Source organism: Calonectris borealis, chromosome 19 (genome assembly GCF_964195595.1).
Source record: "Calonectris borealis chromosome 19, bCalBor7.hap1.2, whole genome shotgun sequence".
Lineage (NCBI taxonomy): Eukaryota > Metazoa > Chordata > Aves > Procellariiformes > Procellariidae > Calonectris > Calonectris borealis.
The window spans coordinates 10,032,410-10,051,388 of record NC_134330.1 but is presented as its reverse complement, the minus strand read 5'-3'; the positions used below and the strand labels follow the sequence as shown (position 1 = coordinate 10,051,388).

Below are 18,979 nucleotides of genomic sequence, written 5' to 3'. Positions count from 1 at the left end.
GGGCCCAGAACTGAACACAGGATTCGAGGTGCTGTATTCAAGGCTCGCTAGAGGCAGGGCAGGAGAGCAACAAACCCACCCACAGTTCGGATCGCTACTCAGCAACAGACTATTGCTGCACGAAGAGTGTACAGGACGGTATCGGCCCAGCCGAGGACACGCAGTGCAGCGTGCTACTGCATCTGTCACCACCCTGGCAGCCCTCGCCGTCCCCTTTGCACGCTGACCCCTCTGTACAAAACTGTTGAGCAAATGCAAATACACTGGGAGCTGGTGTTGGGCCTGGGGTCTCAGGCCACGTGTAACTTTGCAAGTAGTGCAAGACGCTATGAATAACAAAACAACTGCTGCCTCAGCCTCACTAATGGCTCTGGACATGCTCCAGTCTGAGCTTGCAGTCAAATCATTCCAGCAATGTCCGCTTGTATTGGGTGGCAAGGGGTGGCTTCTGTGAGAAGGCACCAGGAGCTGCCCCCATGTCAGGCAGAGACAGTTCCACCCAGCTCCAGGACAGACCCACTGTTGGCCAAGGCCGAGCCCATCAGCAACAGCGGTAGCGCCTCTGTGATAACATATTTAAGAAGGGGTAAAAACAGCTGCGCAAGAGCAGCTGGGAGAGAAGAGTGAGAATATGTGAGAAACAAGCATGCAGACACCAAGGTCAGTGAGCAAGGAGAGGGAGGAGGTAGAACCGTCAGGAGTAAGGTTGAGCCTGGGAAGAAGGGAGGGGTGGGGGAAAGGTGTTTTTAGATTTCTTCTTATTCCTCATTATCCTGCTCTGTTTCATTGGCAATAAATTAATTTCCCCAAGTCAAGCCTGCTTTGCCCGTGATGGTAACTGGGAAGTATCTCCCTGTCCTTATCTCAACCCAGAAGCTTTCCATCGTATTTTCTCCCCGTCCTGTTGATGGAGGAGGAGTGACAGAGTAGCTTGGTGGGCACCTGGCCAAGGTCAACCCTCCACACCACGTCAACCAAAACAAAGGTCAGTGCTGGTGTTTGCCAGACCGTAGGCTCTCTGCCGCTAACCTTGTTCCCATCAAGCAGCGTGTTTGACAATGCCCACAGCCAAGTGCAAACAATCCCACTGCATTAAGCCACACAACACTTCTATTTAGGGCTAAAGACCTTGCTGGCATCTAATTAACGCACAGATTTTGCAATTTATTGCACAGCAAGACTGCAACGCAACCAGGTACGACTCGGCAGTAATTCTCATCCCAGCTCTCCAAAAGGCCCAGCCCCAAGTGGCATCAGGAAACACTTGTGGACAAGAGCAGCTAAAAGCCTGCAGCGCTGCCCTGCGCTAACCAGCCACCCTGCGCAGCCCTCCTCAAACAGCAACATCCTCGAAGGGGGTTGTTAGAAACACCTTTCTTACCATAGGTTTTTTACATTTGTTTTCAATGCCTTAATAAGCTTCCTCATGTTAAAAGGCCACAGCTACTCCCATGAGGCCAACAAGACAAGTTTGGGCAGCTCAAGTTGCCCAAGTCGCATATAGAAGGAGGTATAAATTAAAGCTAACTTAATGGGAATTCACAGCAGTGAAGGTCTGCCACAATTTAACGGTAGCTTTCTGCTTGTTCTGCCTCAACCCACCACAGCAATACCAGTTACACAGCAATGTTAATAACAACTCATATGCATCTCTTAATTTCTGTGCACTTCGTTTCACCTCTCCTATATTTTATGCAAAGTCTTTCAAGACTTACTTCACCAAAGTAGAGTTCAGCCCCTGAGTTTTGGTAATTAAACAACAGATTTGATATAGGATTTCAGATAACAGAGCCAAAATGTGAGTATGTGGCGTCCCTGGGACCGTGGATACAGTGCCTGCCTACAACGGTATGAGTCCTGCAGGTGCAGAGGTCTCAGTTGAGAAAAGAGGTTTTCCATCAATCACTGTGAACCAAAATGCTTAAGTTTAACATGCAAAGTGCAAGACAGAGCAGCCCGCGTGTGAAGTCAAGCTCAAGAACATTTCCATTACCGCTTTATTAAAAACATATCAGCTTGGATTTTTGCCAAAATAATTTACAGAGTAGAAGTATCCCACACAGGAAAAATGCTACAACTCTGCCTGATGTTTGGAGTATTTCAGAGGAGACAGTTTCCCACACTTCAGGATGAGATTTGGTAAGTGCCTGTTACAGGTACATAGAGCTGTTGCATCCCATCGCCAGCAGCCTACCGTGTCCTAAATGCGCCCACCACAACTTCCCTGCTAAGAAAGTACCAAGAAACAAGGGTCTGCTTCTTGCCCATTAAGACTCCTTCCCCTGCTAGCACACCACTGCCTCCAGGCCACGGGCTGAGCGTCCAGCTTCCGCACGGAACAGCGGCCTGGGCAGAGCGCAGCTGGTGGCGGACACCAAGGACAGCTGTGCTGGACTCCATAAGCCAGCACGACTTTTCTTCCACATAAAAAACAGTTATTAAAAATCCCTTGAGAAATAGTTTGGCTCAACCCAACACTGATACCCTAGAGCTGGTGACAAGGAAAGCATCCATAAATGAATGTCTTGTGCTACAGATTTCACCTCGTGCCAGTTTTTCCTGAGAGAGATGCTCTTCATCCTTACACACAGAGGGACTCCCCAGCTGTGCGCTGGGCCTCAGACTCTTTGGGAGCTCATCAGGAACCAGCCAGAGCACTCCCTGCATTTCCACTCTCCTCTGGGAACGTGCATCTTTCCTGCACCAGGCGGGAGCATTTCCATGATGCAGAGACGACAACAGACCCAGGCACTGCTATGGCTGTCTCTGCTCACAGTCGCTTCTTGCTTGGCTTCACGGAATGAGTCTTTCTTTCCAAGAAGCTCGTCACCAAGTCCCCCTGTCTTCTTAGCACAGTGCTGAGGCCCAGCAATATCACTAGGTGAAAGACTTAACCATGCTTACCATATGATCAACTCCACACGCAACATCCACCACCTCACCGGGTACAGTCACCTGGGTCAGACACACAAAAGTGGATTATTTCTCAAGCTGGTACTTTGCACCTGGTATTTCCTATTTCTCATCCTCTTTCTACTTAACATGCCAGTTGGTTTCACAGGGACTTGTACCTATGAAAGTGCCATCTTGAAAACCCAGAGAAAGCAAGGTTCAGCACCAGACATGTTTGTGCATTGAGCTGTGAAATATTCCCTTTCTCCCTTCACAGAAGCACGTAAACCTTTGGAAGGACGGAAAGAGGTCTCACTAGCAGACAGTGAGGAGACTGTAGCCTCAGCCCATCTGTTCAGCAGCAGAAACAGCATGACCGAACAGAGAGTAATCCAGACAGCAGGAAGAGGATCTGCCCAAGCGCCACAAGGATTTGCCTCTTCTCTCATGAGCAAGGACTGGAACGAGGCAAAAGCTCAACTCAGCCTAAGGCAGTTTATGCTTTGATGCTAAGCAGACCCAGCTCACTCGCTAGTATAGTTACAGCTCTTTCACTTAGAGTTGACTTCAAATTCAAGGAAAGCAGAGGCTACAAGTGGAAGTTTTTCCTTAGAGCCAAGGGAGAGGAGAAATGGCCAGTTCTAGGGCAGGAGGTCACAGACAAGAACCCTGGTAACTGCCCTTGTTTTGGTACATTGCCATAGTAACGTCAGACAGGAGCGGGCTGTTTGAGGGAGCATAACCCTCTGTGTCCACGCTTAGGGAAACCTGGACATGCCACGCTTGGTGAATTCGGAGACTCCACTCAGCCACAGCAGTGTGATTTTAGGCAAATGCTCCACAGTTGGTCTTTTTTTGTTCATTTTTAAAAGGAGAAGAAAGCATGCCAAAGAAACACATCCACTGCAAGTTCAGACACATAGAAAAGGACTCCAGGGTGGTCCAACTGATTGCCTCCCTCCTCTCCTACTTGGCCTTCATGGAGACTGGGAACATCTGTTAAGCTGAGTGCTGAACTCCAGAGCCAAAGACTCTTCTACACCCACAGAGTCTGGCTCTCAGAGCCATCTGAGAGAAGGGAGTGGAACTGGAAGCATTGCGAAACAGCTATGAAAATACAGTTCAGTGGCTAAGGATCTCCTCCTGAACTACACAGGCAGTCCAGTGACCCACCACCATAGCTGCTTGACTTGGAAGAGGAGCAGGGGAAGGCAGCCCACTGCTATGTGGACCTGCTGCCACTACAGTCTGACCACCATGACCAAAGTGTTCACCTAATTTAGATGTGTAATGCAAGTCACAGATGACCAATACTGGTGGTTTTCTTTGCAGCACGTATAAAAGTGAAGTGCAGGATAGGAGGGGAGGGAAGAGGCAGTAAGGGGTAGCAGGTAGAAGACTGTGGCCAGGAGGAAGAGAAGAACTGTTCAGAAGTGATGGTACAGCACCGAATTTTGCTTTGGGATCTCAAATCTATACTGAAATAGCAGAACCAGAAGACTAAAAAAATTTACTGAATACCTCCATCCCTAAGCAGGCTAGGCAAGGATCTCCAGAAAACAAAGCAGTTCTACAGTCATCTTAGGCTTCCACTTCTTACAAAGTTACCCAACGAAACTATGCAGCATATGATTTTTCTTGCCCTCAGGAAAACAAAGACTAGCTAAAGAATATACTCTTGGCCTTAATACTACCGTCCTTACCCTCCATGGGAAATACTGGTCTTCCATTCTTCCAGTTCCCAGGCACCCTCTTATATTCTTGCCCCATACAAACAATTCTCCTCTGTCTATACAGGAAAAAAAGAAAAAAAAAGAATAAAAAAATAGGGCATAGTCATTAAAAAGGAAGAATTCTGTTTGTGATGCTGGCAAGCGTGGCTACAGTGCTTCTGGGAGTATAAAGGGTTATACATGCAGTATAAAAGCCACCGAGTTTAGCTCCAGTACAATAAATGTACTTGTGCTCGGGGAAAACGATGCCTAATGAGCAGGACAAGCAGCAAGTTCTGGGCACAAGTCTTTGCTTCCCCCTCTTACAGCTCTTGCTTTGGGATTTTATTTGAAGAAAGAGTGCAGCAGAAGAGATTCCAGGGGATCATTTGTGGTGAAGTGAGTAACTTGTGCTGGAATTAGACAATTACAGCTGACCCACATCAGCTATCAGCACAGCAAACCGGGTAAGCAAGGCAGTGAAATCTGTCCCAAGCCATCACCTGGGGACTGGTTATTCAGCTGCCTGACAGAAGTGACTTTCTAATGACAACTGGGGAAAAAGAAAAAAACTTGCATGCAACAGAGCTGGACAGTTTTAAGCCCCTCAGCAAAATATGTAGATCTCAGAAGTGTTTAGATCAGCCCCACAGCATAGACAACCAAAACATCATCTATAACATAAGTTCAATTTAATCAGAACACAGTTTCTAACGCCTCCTGCATACCAGGGGGAGATCAGTTACAAGCACCCTGTAACCTGACTGACAGTGTCATGCATACCACTTCCCCAGGAAGGGCCAAGCACATTGGCACCTGGCACTTTTCATTAGTAAACTATTACTTTCGCTACCAAGTCCATGCGTTTTCTGTGCTGCTGCCCTCTGCTGCCCATTTTTAAACGACTTTCAAATTCAAAACTTCCTTTAAAGGCTGGTGTCCAGTACAGGATGTACCTATCAGAGTATCATACCATTTGCATGTTACATGTGTAGGTCTTCCCACCTCAGATTTAACTGAATTGCGGAGAAGAGCCAAGAAACCCTGACATCTAGCTCCAATTTAGACTCAATTTTAGTTTGTTCTTTTATCACATAAATTCCTGCTGTTTCTAAAATGCAACTGACTGACTTACTCCGTACAAGGAAATGAAAAAAAAATCTTCCCAGGTTTCCTGTTTGAGAGAAATTTTTTGTTTGCTTTAGAAGAGTAACACTTTCTCAATTAAAGCATAAGTCAGTGCAGTACCTATGTTAGAAACCATGCTGACACCTATAAATGTGCTGCCCGCCCCTCCTGTTGCATTCCAATGTGCTTTAAGTTTAAAGAAAGATGGGCACTTTTTTGTTTTTCTTTTAACTGCCAATAATACAACAATGGGACTTCTCCATGACAGCAGGACTAGAAACTTACTTGTAAGTGCCGCAAACTGGCTGAGTCCACAGCGAACGTGAGCAACACGGATGTCCGGATTGAAGTCTGACCGGCCAAAAAGGCTGGGTGGGATCATCTCTGGCACTGCTGTCTCTATTAGGTTTGGTCCTTTCCCAAGAATTCCATATCCCCAGACAAAAACATTTCCTTCTTCTGTATTACAATAAGAACACATTCTGTAAGAAAGTCTGTGCTTGTGAAATTCATGCCATGACCAAGACTTAATTAGATCCAAAGGGATATTTTGCTTTCTCCCAGAGCAGTCTAGCACCTTTTGATTACTTAAATGTAACAAACAATGCATTCCCATTCAAATGCCTTAATTTTTTCCTAAGCTGTGCAAACAGATCAGTCTTCGCAGGCAAAACTTTCATGGGGAAAAAATGCCAACACGGCGTGGGCTGGATAAAATACTTCAGCTTACTGACTGATGGGACAGAGGCTGAATGTTTTGTTATCTTCGCTTTTTCCTTTGAGGCATGGCCAAACCAGTGGTAGGCTGATCGCTCTGTCTGGCATTCTGCCTTAGCTGGGTGCCCGGGAAAGGCAGCAGTTGGACAGCATAAGACAGAGTAAGTTGCTATGTCTGCTAGCTCTGCTCCCTTCGTGCTAGAAGCTCAAATGTCTTGTCATCACAGCAACCGCACTATATATATGAACGTCTTCCTTGAGATGATCCTTCATAAAAATAGCGCAATCCTTTCCCTCACTCCTTTATTCCGTGACTTTCAAGTTGTGCTCCCCTGGCCACTGGCAATCCAAAGCAGCATTCACCAAGAAGCCTGCTGCAGAGTTTCACTGTTTCCAGAACTCTCTAATTTCCAGTCTAGTTTATCGAGATTTATTTACACGTCAGATTTGTATCGAGTCCGAAGGGCTCTTCTTTCTCTCAAGCGTTACCTTACTTCCTCCTTATATCCACCTTCATTACAGGCCACACATGGCCCGTGTGATAACAAACAAGGGATCAGAACAGCAAGCAGTGACCATGCTCTTGTTATAGTTTGCCTAAGCGCTAACAGCACATACTGGAAGCAATGCTCTGCAGCTAGTGAAAATAATTCCCCTAGTACATTCTTAAATCACACGTTTCTCAGTCTCCCAGCTTTCCTCGTACCAGACAGTACCTCCCTGTTTCCAGTGAACAAGATGCTTGCTCCATGATGTTACAAACCACCTACTGCATGGCCTTGCACTAAAGAGGACGATCGTAAAAGCAAACTCACCTGTTAGCACAATATTGCCAGTCCCTCCACATGCAGCCTCCTTTATCTTCCCAATCTTGAATGGTAAATGTCTAGGAACATTCACCTGTATGAGGTTGCAAGAGAGTCGTCAGAGACAAGGTCATAAAATGCAAACTAGATACCCATTTTTAACTTGTTCTCTAGTTCTGGTTAGAGCTTACATACACTGAATTCCTGATACAGACAACCTTTATTGCCTGAATAATGGAATGAATGCAAATCCCAGGATTAAAAAAACTACATGAAATTCATTAAGTGTGGACAAAGTGGAAAAAGTTACCCACTGGAAAGCTTAGATGCATGGCAACAAAGCTGGGAATGCTTAATGTCTGCTTATATCCCTGGCTCTGTAAGTCAGACACAATGGGAAACTCAATAGGCAAGCACATTTGCAAGTTTTCACAATGGACAGGATCACTAAAATCTGGTCTGTGGTGGCATTTTTTTGAGGAAAAAATCACTCAAAGAAAATCACTCTTATTTGGTATAGTTCAATACAATAGGACGAGAGGAAATGGCCTCAAGTTGCGCCAAGGGAGGTTTAGACTGGACATTAGGAGAAATTTCTTCACTGAAAGAGTGGTCAGGCCTTGGAACAGGCTGCCCAGGGAAGTGGTGGAGTCACCATCCCTGGAAGTATTTAAAAGACATGTAGATGAGGCGCTTAGGGACATGGTGTAGTGGGCATGGGGGTGTTGGGTTGACGGTTGGACTCGATCTTAGAGGCCTTTTCCAACCTTAATGATTCTATGATTCTATAACAGAAACCTACATGCCTTGACACACATGAACAGTGACTTCTGATTTCACAGATAATATCCAGCTCTGCTATTCCACAATTTGGACTTTATCTATATTGTACCTAAAACTCCCGCTTTGGCAAACATGCTATTCATCCATTTCAGACCCCTCCGACCTCCATCGAGCACCCAGCCAGGAAACTATTACACTACTTAACCTGGTCATTGTCTTCAGGCCTTATGGGTCTCACACATTAGCCCTACATTAAGGATACATCAGGAGAGGCATGGGAAACAAAGGTACATATTTTACTAAAGCCATACTAATGCAACTGTCTGCTCTTAGCCTTCTGCCAAAAATAGCTTGAGTATTAATTAATTCCCTGACTCCATTTCCCACACTAACTGTAAGAGGAGACCATCTGCCTAATTACCTCAGTACTACAATGCTTGGTGTCGAGTCAGCACTATATTTTTGCCCCGCATAAGTTTGCTCCAAAAAACTTTTATGTATGAGACACTGGGATTTGTTAAGGATTCAGCTATAAACCTACTAAAATTGTTTGTCAAAAATTCACCAACATACGGGTTGATTGGAAGGGACTTCCAGGAGTCATCTGGAGCAGCACCGTGCGCAAAGCAGGACCACTCGAAATTCTAGATTAGCCACCCAAAGGACTAATTCCTATCCTGCACAAGCACTCGAGCTGGATCTCAATTTGGTGCAAAGTCCGTGGGATGGGGAAAGGAGAGCACAGGCTGTGTTCTTCCTTGATAAGACTAACAAACTGGGGTGAGGTCACACAAGCCTTTACCTATCAATAGCTGGGAAACATACTGCCCTAAAGCTGTACAACCATTTCAGACAGATTGGTTTTGTAACCATAGGTAAAACCAGCCTGCTAGTGGTGTTATATTGATTTATACTGCTGTCAAAAGAACCCAGAGCAGGGAGAAGTATATAATTTTTAACCGTGCACAGCAGCTGAACTTAAACATGTAAAAACATGCCCCCAGGCCAACTGACCTGTGTGGTTTCCGTGACAGATGCCAACTGCAAATATTCTGAATTTCCCCAACCAAAGACATCTCCTTCATCTGAAACAGCCAGACAACAGTCCCCATAGGAAGAGACCTGGATAATGTTTACTCCAGCAATGTCACCACATAGCTTAGTAGGAACACTGGTGATGTTGTAGTGTCCAAGACCTGAAAGGAAAAAAGCAGACAGATGATGAAGAATTTTTTTCCAGACATACTTTTAACGCCTACATAGGACCATTTTGTCATGTTATAACTCAATCATCCTCCCTCCAGAAGAAATCTTTCTGTCCATATCTCTTAACTACCAGCTTCAATGGACAAGCAGCCACAAACACCAGTTCTTCTAGCCAAAGCTACCTCTCTAGAGTACAAAACAACTTTATACAATCACACCTGGCAAACAGTGTAGGCCCTCATCTCTCTTGTCTGCATGGACCAAAGTGTTTGAGAGAGCAGCAACCAAACTAGGCAGATATCCCGACAGAGGCGAAGTTTCACAACCCAGCTGCATCCTGCCTTCTGCAAGGAGAGCCATGAGCGACAGCACACTGCAATCAGTTTAGACAACAGCAGGTGAAGCGGCAAAAGAGGCTGGGAAGCAAACACATTACATGACAAAGAGCTGCCTGGACAAGAGGCCAGAATGTAGATGACAAACAAGACGAGCTACAGTACGTCCGCACAAGAGAACCAAGGGCAGAACCCAGCTTCAGGAGCCACAGGACTAAACAGTAGGAAGGACTGGAAGTCCTCTGACAGCAGGAGCCACCAGGACAAGGGCCTGGCCAAAGATGCCATGCTAAGACAGCAGTAGCTGCCAAAGGTCTCCGCCAGTTCAAAAGGAGCAAGAAGCAAAACAGACCCTGAAATGAGAATCGGGAAGCAAAGCCTGCACAGAACCGAGGAGCTAACCTTCCCATGCCGCTTCCACATCCCCTCACAAGCTTCAAACAGCAGACACATTCTCCTCAGATTGCATGCTTGGATTGCCAGCGTGGCATCCTAAAGCTCCTCTAAAAATGAACTGTTTTTTCTCAGTTTGGTTGCACAAGAGTATTGAGAACATCTGCACACAGCTGGAAATATACCAGCCCCTTTCTGTCCACACATGCAAGACAAATATACATCACAAGCTCTGAACTAGGACAGCTTTCTACATTCATCAATTCACTGAAACGCAAGCTAAGCTGAGCTCCTACCTGTTTGTCCATCAGCCCCCCATCCACAGGCGTAGACCGCACCTTTCTTGGTTCTAAACAGACTGTGGTCCTGCCCGCACACAACCTGCACACAAACAAAAAGTCAGAGCTGGTCAGGAAAGGTCAAGTGTTCAGAATTTATTTAATGAAGCATTACTGGCAGACAAATTGAGTAATCAACCTCTACAACGCCCATCAGCTCAGATTTTGCCCTTTCTCTCCAGATCAAAAGGCTCGACATTGAGGGAAGGCTAAGAACAGCACGATACAGCACAGAAAACCGCAGAATTTTCTTTGTGGGAAGTGATGTTGCAGTTGATTTGTTCTGAGATCCAAAACAAGGGCTAGTTAACAGTAAGCTTGATTCAGCAGTGCAACACAATAAAACAGCAAAGAGTAAATAAGAGATCTCCCTTCCCAGAGTGCTACCACATGGCGCTCAATGCCAGCTACAAACTGCTATTGATTCCTTGCCATGTAAGCGCTCTAGGAACACATCTGTTCTCAAATTGACATTTATGTTGAACTAGCAATCATGTCTGCCACAGGCTTGGCATGAATTAAAGCCAAGATCTTTATTCAAAAGTAGACATTAAAAATTAGCCAGAAATTAAAGGAATTTAATCCGCAAGTTAGAGATTGACTACCAAGAATATTAAGCACATAACTGCTGTCAAAGTACAAACAGGTACCAATTATTCAACCCCCTTGGGGGGAAAAAAAAAAAATAATGAAAAATCCAAACAGAAGTTTACAAGCCTAATTCAAAACATCGTCAGGATGTGCCACAGTGCACACTCATCATGCGGACCTAAATAAATGACCCTTGCTTTCTAGGATGCTGCACAGAACAGAAGCAACATTTGCCCAGAGAGTACTGCTACAGTGGCATAGCCATACTAGCGAACTGCTCCTGTGCCTGGAAATACTGCAGCCGTGTGCAGACTCAGTGGTATTTACGCTGCTCTGCAGTCCCTTGCTCTCCTAGAGACCTGCCCTAGGGAAATGCTGGCTAGTCTAAGTGGACGGTCTCACAGCTCACTTTTGAAACGGGGAAGAAAAAATTCAAAATAAAACAGTTCAATTGATATAAAAGTGCCAAAGGGGAACAAGAGCAAGAAATCGGGACAGGAAGAGATGAGGCATCAAAACAACTTCCCTGCCGTGCAGGTGTTACCTAGAAGATGTGCAAGCAAATACTGCATTGCTGTTCCCATCAAATTCTTCAGTAAGTTCAGACCCTGCATTGCCAGTTGCAACTGCCATGCAGAGGCACGGAGCAAAATGCCACCTTGTGCTTTTTATAAGCAACCATAGAGTAGATCGCCTCATCATTTCAAAGAGCTTCAATTGAATGATTTGCATACTGATTTTTTTCATTACAGAATCACAGACTGGTTGAGGTTGGAAGGAACCTGTGAAAGTCATCTGGTCCAACCCCCCTGCTCAAGCAGGGCCGCCTACAACCAGTTGTCCAGGACCATGTCCAGAGGGCTTTTTAATATCTCCAAGCAGGGAGACTCCACAACCTCTCTGGGCAACCTGTGTCAGTGCTCAGTCACAGTAAAGAAGTGTTTTCTGGTGTTCAGAGGGAACCTGCTGTGTCTCAGTTTGTGCCCACTGCCTCTTGTCCTGTCACTGGGCACCACTGAAAAGAGCCTGGCTCTGTCCTCTTTGCACCCTCTCTTCAGGTATTTATATACATTGCTAAGACACACTCCCCCAAGCCTTCTCTTTTCCAGGCTAAACAGTCCCAGCTCTCTCAGCACTTCCTCATAGGAGAGATACTCCAGTCCCTTCATCACCTTAATGGCCCTTCGTTGGACTCTCTCCAGTATGTCCATGTCTCTCTTGTACTGGGGAGCCCAGAAATGGACATAGTACTCCGAGTTTGGCCTCACCAGTGCTGAGTAGAAGGGAAGGACCACCTCCGTTGACCTGCTGGCAACCCTCCTCCTAATGCAGCCCAGGATACCATTTGCCTTCTCTACAGCAAGGGCACGCCGCTGGCTCATGGTCAAGCTGGTGTCCACCAGGACCCCCAGGGCCTTTTCTGCAGAGCTGCTTCCCAGCCAGTCGGCCCCCAGCATATAGCGGTGTCTGGGGCTGTTCCTCCCCAGGTGCGGGACTTCGCCCTTCCCCTTGTTGAACTTCATGAGGTTCCTGTCAGGCCGTTTCTCCAGCCTGTCGAGGTGCCTCTGGATGGCAGCACCACCCTCTGCTGTATCAGCCACTCCTCCCAGTTCTGTGTCATCTGCACACTCTCTGAGGGTACGCCCTGCCCCATCATACAGATCATTAGTGAAAATGTTAAACAGGATTGGACCCAGTATTGGGATACAGCACTAGTTACTGGCATTCAACTAGTCTTTGTGCCACTGATTACCACCCTCTGAGCTCAGCTGTTCAGCCAGTTTTCAATCCACCTTCAAAATTCAGTTCAGAAGATCCTCTTACCTGGACAACTCTGCTGTCAAACTCCTTCAGCTGATGAATTAGATGGCTTTCACTGGACACCACCAAACAACCACCGAGAAGAGAAAAGGCAACACAGAGGATTTCAGAGGACTGCAACTGAAAAACGTGAAGGTAGACCTGCCTTTACTGAAAGCCACTTTGCTATTACAAGAAGAGAGATTCTTTCACATGTTCTCTTACATATTCAAAGAGCATAGTTCGACTGTAAAATGACTGCACAAAGAAGGAAGGTAATTTTGCATTCTCTTATTTAAGAAGTTAAGAACTGTCACTTTTTAAATATAACCCCTCATGGGAATTGGGAGTGGGAGCAATCCTCAAACGCATTCCGTAGTCTGGAATGAGCACAGACACTAGATAATACTGCAGCACCTATATAAACACTACACTTAAGTAGAGATTAACCAGATTTAAATCCCAGAGCACAAATAACGTAGTCTTAACATCCATTTCATTCTTTCACAAAAACAGGAATTATGAACAACCCAATGACAAACTTCCAGTATCAAGGTGAAAAAACGCTAGCTAAATTACAGCTATTTTCTTAAAACTCTATAGGCCAAGTCTTACGGATCACAGAGAGCGCAATCAGCAAGATCTCTTCTAGGCTCTGCCAGGGAATTAGTAATTTTCAACATATTCCCACTACCCACTTACATCATATCCACTTACATCTGTATGATGTGCTTTGGTGTGGCCCACAAAAACCCTGTAAAGCAAAAGCACTACGGATTCAAAGGCAGTTACAGCAAAAAGAGATTCAACAAAAGGATGCCTCTTTCACCATTAAATGGTATTTCTAACACCCTCAGAAATAGCACTTGCACTCCGAGAGGCTAAAGGGAGAAAGATCGACTACTAACACCAATTACCTCAAGCAATTTATGAAGGCTGGGTTTTCTCACTATGCCTTAAGAAAACTGCCACATGCTGACATCTTTCTGTCTTTTGCGAATGTGGTTAGAAGAGTGCTCATGCCCAGCCTGGGTTTAAAGCCAGGCTGTTTATATGACGCCTGCAGCATAAAAGCCCGTTCTCAGACTCCTTAATCTTAAATAGCATCCTTAATACTACCAGATTTTTCCCACCTCCAGGCTTTTCGGTAGCATCGTCTTCACGCAATTATGTTTTTAACATTAAGGAAGTTCAGGATCTTTCGATTCTCACCTGTAAGTTTCATCTTCAACAACCTTCCGGCCACACTGTCCGTAAGAATTGTTCCCCATGGTGAAAACTGAAAAACAATGATAAAAGGTACTAGTTTTATTACTGTCCAATTCCCTGAAAGCCTCTTTTCAGGTACACAAAATATTTTTATGTGGTCCTCAGTATGAAAGGTGGAACACGGTACTATAAAAATTGGCATAAGCTTTCTTCAAACCAAGTCCACTTAAATTCAAGTGACTGAATCCATTTTCGTCAACAGTATCCCGGCGATATTGTTGCAGGCACAGTAGCGGTACCTGGAGCCCATTGGCTGTTTTTCAGTAATTGCCTAGTTCATCCTGCTGTTGCCAAGGAGACTCAGAAATAGATCAGTGCTCCCACAGGAGCGTTAAATCAACCAACCAACCAGCTCACCCACTGATAAGCAGCACTGGATCGCTCAGCACAGCACTGAAGTCACTGGACCAGAGAATTCCCAGAGACGTGGAGAGCCAATTCACACACAGGATCTTCTGTATAAAGGCCTATTAATCCCTTTTATAAATGTAGCACTCTGGGGCTTCAAGGGGAAAGTAACACTGGAGTATTGGCATAGCCATCCAAAACTGCATTCAAAAACACGTCTGACTGAACAAGACAAATAGGCTACACTTAAATGAGGCCTGGGGCTAGATAAACAAAACATATTTTGCAATACTTGTAGCGAAAAAGCTTCCAACACATTTACAGCTTGAGCCAAACAGAGCTCAACACACGGTTATCAGCTCAGGGCTCTCCCTCCCGGTAGCAACCCCACAAAGGCCAACAGCTACCTGCATCACATTTACAGCGCAGACAGCGCATTCAGGGTCTTGTTCTGAAGGACGGAAGACAATCTTTTCCAGAGCTTTTAACGAAAGCATAGTCAGCATCCCTTGTCACCAGCACAAGCGATACTATACCTCCTTCACTATCTGTCAGGATCAGGGAATGGGCTCTCCCACAGGACACCTGCAAGACTCGAGTTTGCTGCGGCTTCTCCAATGGTAATGGAATTGGAGACGGTTCCAAGACATATTCATAGCCCTTAGCTTAAGGAAGAGAGAGAAATTTTAAAAGTCAGTAGCTTCTACAAAGCAAATTCATCATATATTCACCGATCCTGTTGCACATACACACACTCGCTTCTATTATGTTACAAAAGCAGATATATCTTAGAAAGCCAAGATACTAACAAAAGTAAAAGGTTGACTAGAATTCATCAGGGCGGGGAAGAAGTTAAAAGCCATAGGGATGGCTGAAGCCAATAATCACTGCCTAATCAAAAATCCACCATACCTAGAAGCTGAAGGTTATTAAGGTTTCAGGTGGCCAGAACTGAGAAACCGAGGCTTTCAGCCTTATGTTCAACCACTTTGGTGAATAAGGCTGGATTACTTGAGCGCTTAACACCAAGCACAAACTAAGTACTCTGTGCCACTGGGGATACTGCAAAGAAGGTACAATAGCAGTAATAAGCAAAAAGACAGCACGAAAGGTGAACAAAAAAATCTTAGGGCTTCATATTTAAAGAACAGTAGATTAAAGGCCTTTTCAGAAAAAAGGAATGCAAGAAACACTAGCTAGCATGCCTCCATAGGGGATAAGAGATCTAAGGTTTATGAAAGAAAATGACAGGCTTTACTAGAAAGAGAAGATTTAGTAACTTGAAGAATATGTAATCAGTTATGGTCAATTGGGAAGGAAAAAAAAAAAAAGAAAGAACAGCAAAACATAAATCAGTACTAGGGAAAAGGTTAAGGGGAGATAAAAAGCTTTGATATCAAAGAAAGCCACTGTAACAAGTGAAATCAAATCCCAAAGGACCCAAAGCAGTTTTCTGCTCACATGTAGCACTGCTTTAACTTGTTCTCTCTGCCTTCAATTAAAAAAACTAGAAAATCTACACATACCCTTTTACAGTAAGACACTACTTGATGCGAGGACAGGCACCACACCTGGCTGTTTTCAAATAGCGGCAGCCTGCCTTGCAACATAGCAGGAACTGAAAGACAGCGAGGTTGTATCTGTCTAAAGAGACGTGGAAGTCACAAAGCAAAAAACCTTGTCCTCTCTCTCTCCGTTCCTTCCAGCAGAGTCACAAGCTACTGGGATCTGTGGTAACAAACTCAGTATCATCACTGATATCTGAGGGATTTTAGAGAGAAGAGACAACGAGGTGGCTAAGGCAGGGGAGGGTGAGAGCAAAATATTAGTAGTTTAGCTTAGAAACAGCTCACGTTAGAACATGAAATACAACCATCTAAAAGTCAGAAGGTTGCAAATTCCCCTGGAAACAAATCATCTACGGGGGCACAGTGTTAGAACTAGCAGGTACCAAAGTAAGTTTGTAAAACTGAGTAACAAGCAGCATATCCAACAGGAAGCTTGTCTGTGGGAAGTTAAACATGGAGCAGCAGCAAACCCACTGATCTGCACACCACTTTCAACAGATCCTAAGAACACTGAACACTCCCTTACTTAGAAGGGCTTGAACCACATAACCTATTTACGGATTCTCTGGCAAAAATAATCTGTAGGTCAGATGAAAACCAAGAAAATGACAGGACACTCCCGAGAGATCAACAGTTACAGAACTAAGACAGAGTAAGAGCTGAAACCTTTAAAAGTAGAAGTGAGTGGAGGCTTCTGCGGTCCCTTCATTTTGCAGCTGCTGTTTAAGCACACACACTTGCTGCATGCACACACTCTTGGAAATCTATACAGTACGCTAGCAGCAATGTACAGCAGCAGCACCAGTGCAAACTTCAGCATTCTGCACAGTAGCAGCAATTTTCTTTTCCTTCTCCACAAAGTTTAATCTTTTGCCCATATCAGATGCGCCATACCTTAATGGATTATGCTCTTATACACTACAAAGAGGAAAAACTGCTTTTAACATGGAAGAATGTTTTTAAACAGTTAGAGACACCCATTCTATAAGGGAATTAAGTTTGTGTTTTTCGTATCTGTCTTAGGTGGAAGGCTGCAATGTTCTGCACAGAAATCATCATCTTAAATGCATTTGACAGCCTGGTATAAGACAGAATGACTGAATAACACATTTTTCCTTCAAAATGCAATTTGGTATTAAAATAAAAACCCCTACAGTTCACACAAAATTCCACTGACTGTACAAAAAGATCTCTGTGGGAAAGGAAATTAGTTTATAGATGTAAAGGCAACAGAAGTGAGCAAATCACCTTGCCAAAATCATTTTATTAACTAGTACACTACATTGTCTACTATCAAACTATAGAGATTCAAAGCAACACCTTAACCAACACACACACACACTTCTGCAGAATAAATAGTTACTCAGATTTTAGTTACATCCAGGCACTGCACAGAACAAACGCATACCTCGATCAGTTACAAACCACACAAAAACATAGCTAAGGTCCAAACACAGGCTTTTTTTTTTTTTTAAAAAAAAAAAAAAAAAAAAAAACAACAAACATAGCCCTGCAATCTGCATCAAAGCCTTCTGGACATTTTTTATGCCTTCTAACCCGAAGTTTCCCACATCACATCTATCCTATAATGCCGCCCTGTAAGCCCTTACACGACCTTAATCCTTACTTCGATCTCTTCTGCTTCTCTGAAATCCAAGCTGGGAATCCTTGTTCAGGCCCATGCCCCACACTTTGGTGATGTCCGTGGTATTAGAGGACAGCAGCGTGAATCCATAACCGCAGGCAGCAGAGGATATCTTTGAAGACAAAGAAAACCCACACCATTCAGTTATAAACTATGGATTAGAAAGACAAGTTCCGCCCCGTGCTATTTGTTCATCAGCATTCCTCCTTCACTAGCCCAGATCCAAATACAGCCCAAATTCATGGTACATACGGTCTTCGCAAAAATGATCAGAAACACTCTTCAGTAATAAGCACAATGGTGTAAACTCAAGTCCAACATTACTGCCCTAGAATTTTGGGTTTTTGTGTGTGCATTTTTATTTTTGCCTTATTTTGGACCCATTCAAACACAACAGGAACACCTATTTGCTGACCTGCAGCAGCTGTAGATTAAAAAAAAAGAAAAAAAACACAAAGAGGTATTAAGAGAATAACATCCCCCTGCTTTACTTCTTTTGCCAAAAAAAGCCCAGTATAACGGCTCTGACCTTCTTTGAACTGGACAGCAGAGCATGTTTGAAACATGTATCAAAAGAATAACATGATTTTCAACACAAGCTTCCAATTTCATCAAGGTGAAAGTAGCCACGAAAGCCACTGAAAACGAGGCCCTATTTCTCTAATGTTGTTCATTGCTCTCTCATGGCTCTGACAAAAGAATATAGATACGTACCTTCCAAACTGTATGCTACTGTAGTTATACCAAAAATCACCCTGAAGAATACCGCTATATCAATAAAAAAAAAATCACGGCAAAGTCTTTAAATCAGATTCGTTAACGCCTTTCAAAGCTGAAAGGAGAAATGCCAAGATTAGCTGGCATGGACAGAGGAGGGTCCCCGGTGCTTGAGAAGCAACGCTAACGCTACCCTGCCGGGATAAAACCGCCGCCACCCCCGGGCCCACCTTCTCCTCCGTTTCCAGCCGGTAGGGCGTGGGTTGGATCCGCCGCGGCTTCTTCCAGCCCACGTCCGGCTTCACGAAGCTGGGGACGCCCAGGGCGCCCGAGTAGGAGAAGCCCCACACGAAGACGCGGTCCTTCCGCTTGGCCGCCTTCCCCACGTACTGGAAGACCGGGGCGGCCTCCTCGGCCTCCCTCAGCTGGCGGACGCTCCGCGGGCCTGCCGGCTTGGCCAGGCCCCTGCGGAGGGCCGGCGGCGGCCGCCGCGCTCCCCTCAGCACTCCCCACATCACCGCCGCCGCCCCGCGCCCCTCAGGCCGCCGCCATCTTGTCACCTCTCACCTGCGACCCCGCGTGGGCGGTGGGCTCACCACCCCCTGCGCGCATGCGCCCGGCCGCCGCGCCGCGGTCACGTGCAACGCGAGACGCGGGCCGGCTGGGGCGCGCGAAGGTCGTGTCTTAAAGGGGCTATGCCGCCCTCCGGAGGGGTGGGACCCACCCCAGAC

General features: G+C 45.3%; 1 protein-coding gene across 2 annotated transcripts; it reads right to left on the bottom strand.

The window, feature by feature from the left end:
- Nucleotides 1-1,974: 1,974 nt before the first annotated feature.
- Nucleotides 1,975-18,812, bottom strand: RCC1L (RCC1 like). 2 transcript variants are annotated; one of them, XM_075169000.1, is made up of 12 exons: nucleotides 18,479-18,787; nucleotides 17,514-17,643; nucleotides 14,855-14,983; nucleotides 13,914-13,980; nucleotides 13,419-13,455; nucleotides 12,726-12,842; nucleotides 10,269-10,353; nucleotides 9,053-9,234; nucleotides 7,265-7,349; nucleotides 6,018-6,191; nucleotides 4,596-4,681; nucleotides 1,975-2,955 (listed from the first exon to the last, which is right to left on the bottom strand). In XM_075169000.1, exons 1-12 carry the CDS (start codon nucleotides 18,761-18,763, stop codon nucleotides 2,878-2,880), a joined length of 1,455 nt encoding a protein of 484 aa, XP_075025101.1. In that variant the 5' UTR covers nucleotides 18,764-18,787; the 3' UTR covers nucleotides 1,975-2,877. The 2 variants fall into 2 exon arrangements, with proteins under 2 accessions (XP_075025101.1, XP_075025102.1); XM_075169001.1 differs by lacking the exon at nucleotides 13,419-13,455 and having other exon boundaries at nucleotides 12,726-12,777; nucleotides 18,479-18,812.
- Between the last annotated feature and the right edge of the window lie 167 nt (nucleotides 18,813-18,979).

Coding starts and splice junctions, on each gene's coding strand:
- RCC1L (XM_075169000.1), bottom strand. CDS start 18,763: ATGTGGGGAGTGCTGAGGGGAGCGCGGCGGCCGCCGCCGGCCCTCCGC. Junction 17,644..18,478: donor GGCTGGAAACGGAGGAGAAG/GTGGGCCCGGGG, acceptor TTGTCTTCAAAG/ATATCCTCTGCTGCCTGCGG. Junction 2,956..4,595: donor ACCAGTATTTCCCATGGAGG/GTAAGGACGGTA, acceptor TGTCTGACCCAG/GTGACTGTACCCGGTGAGGT.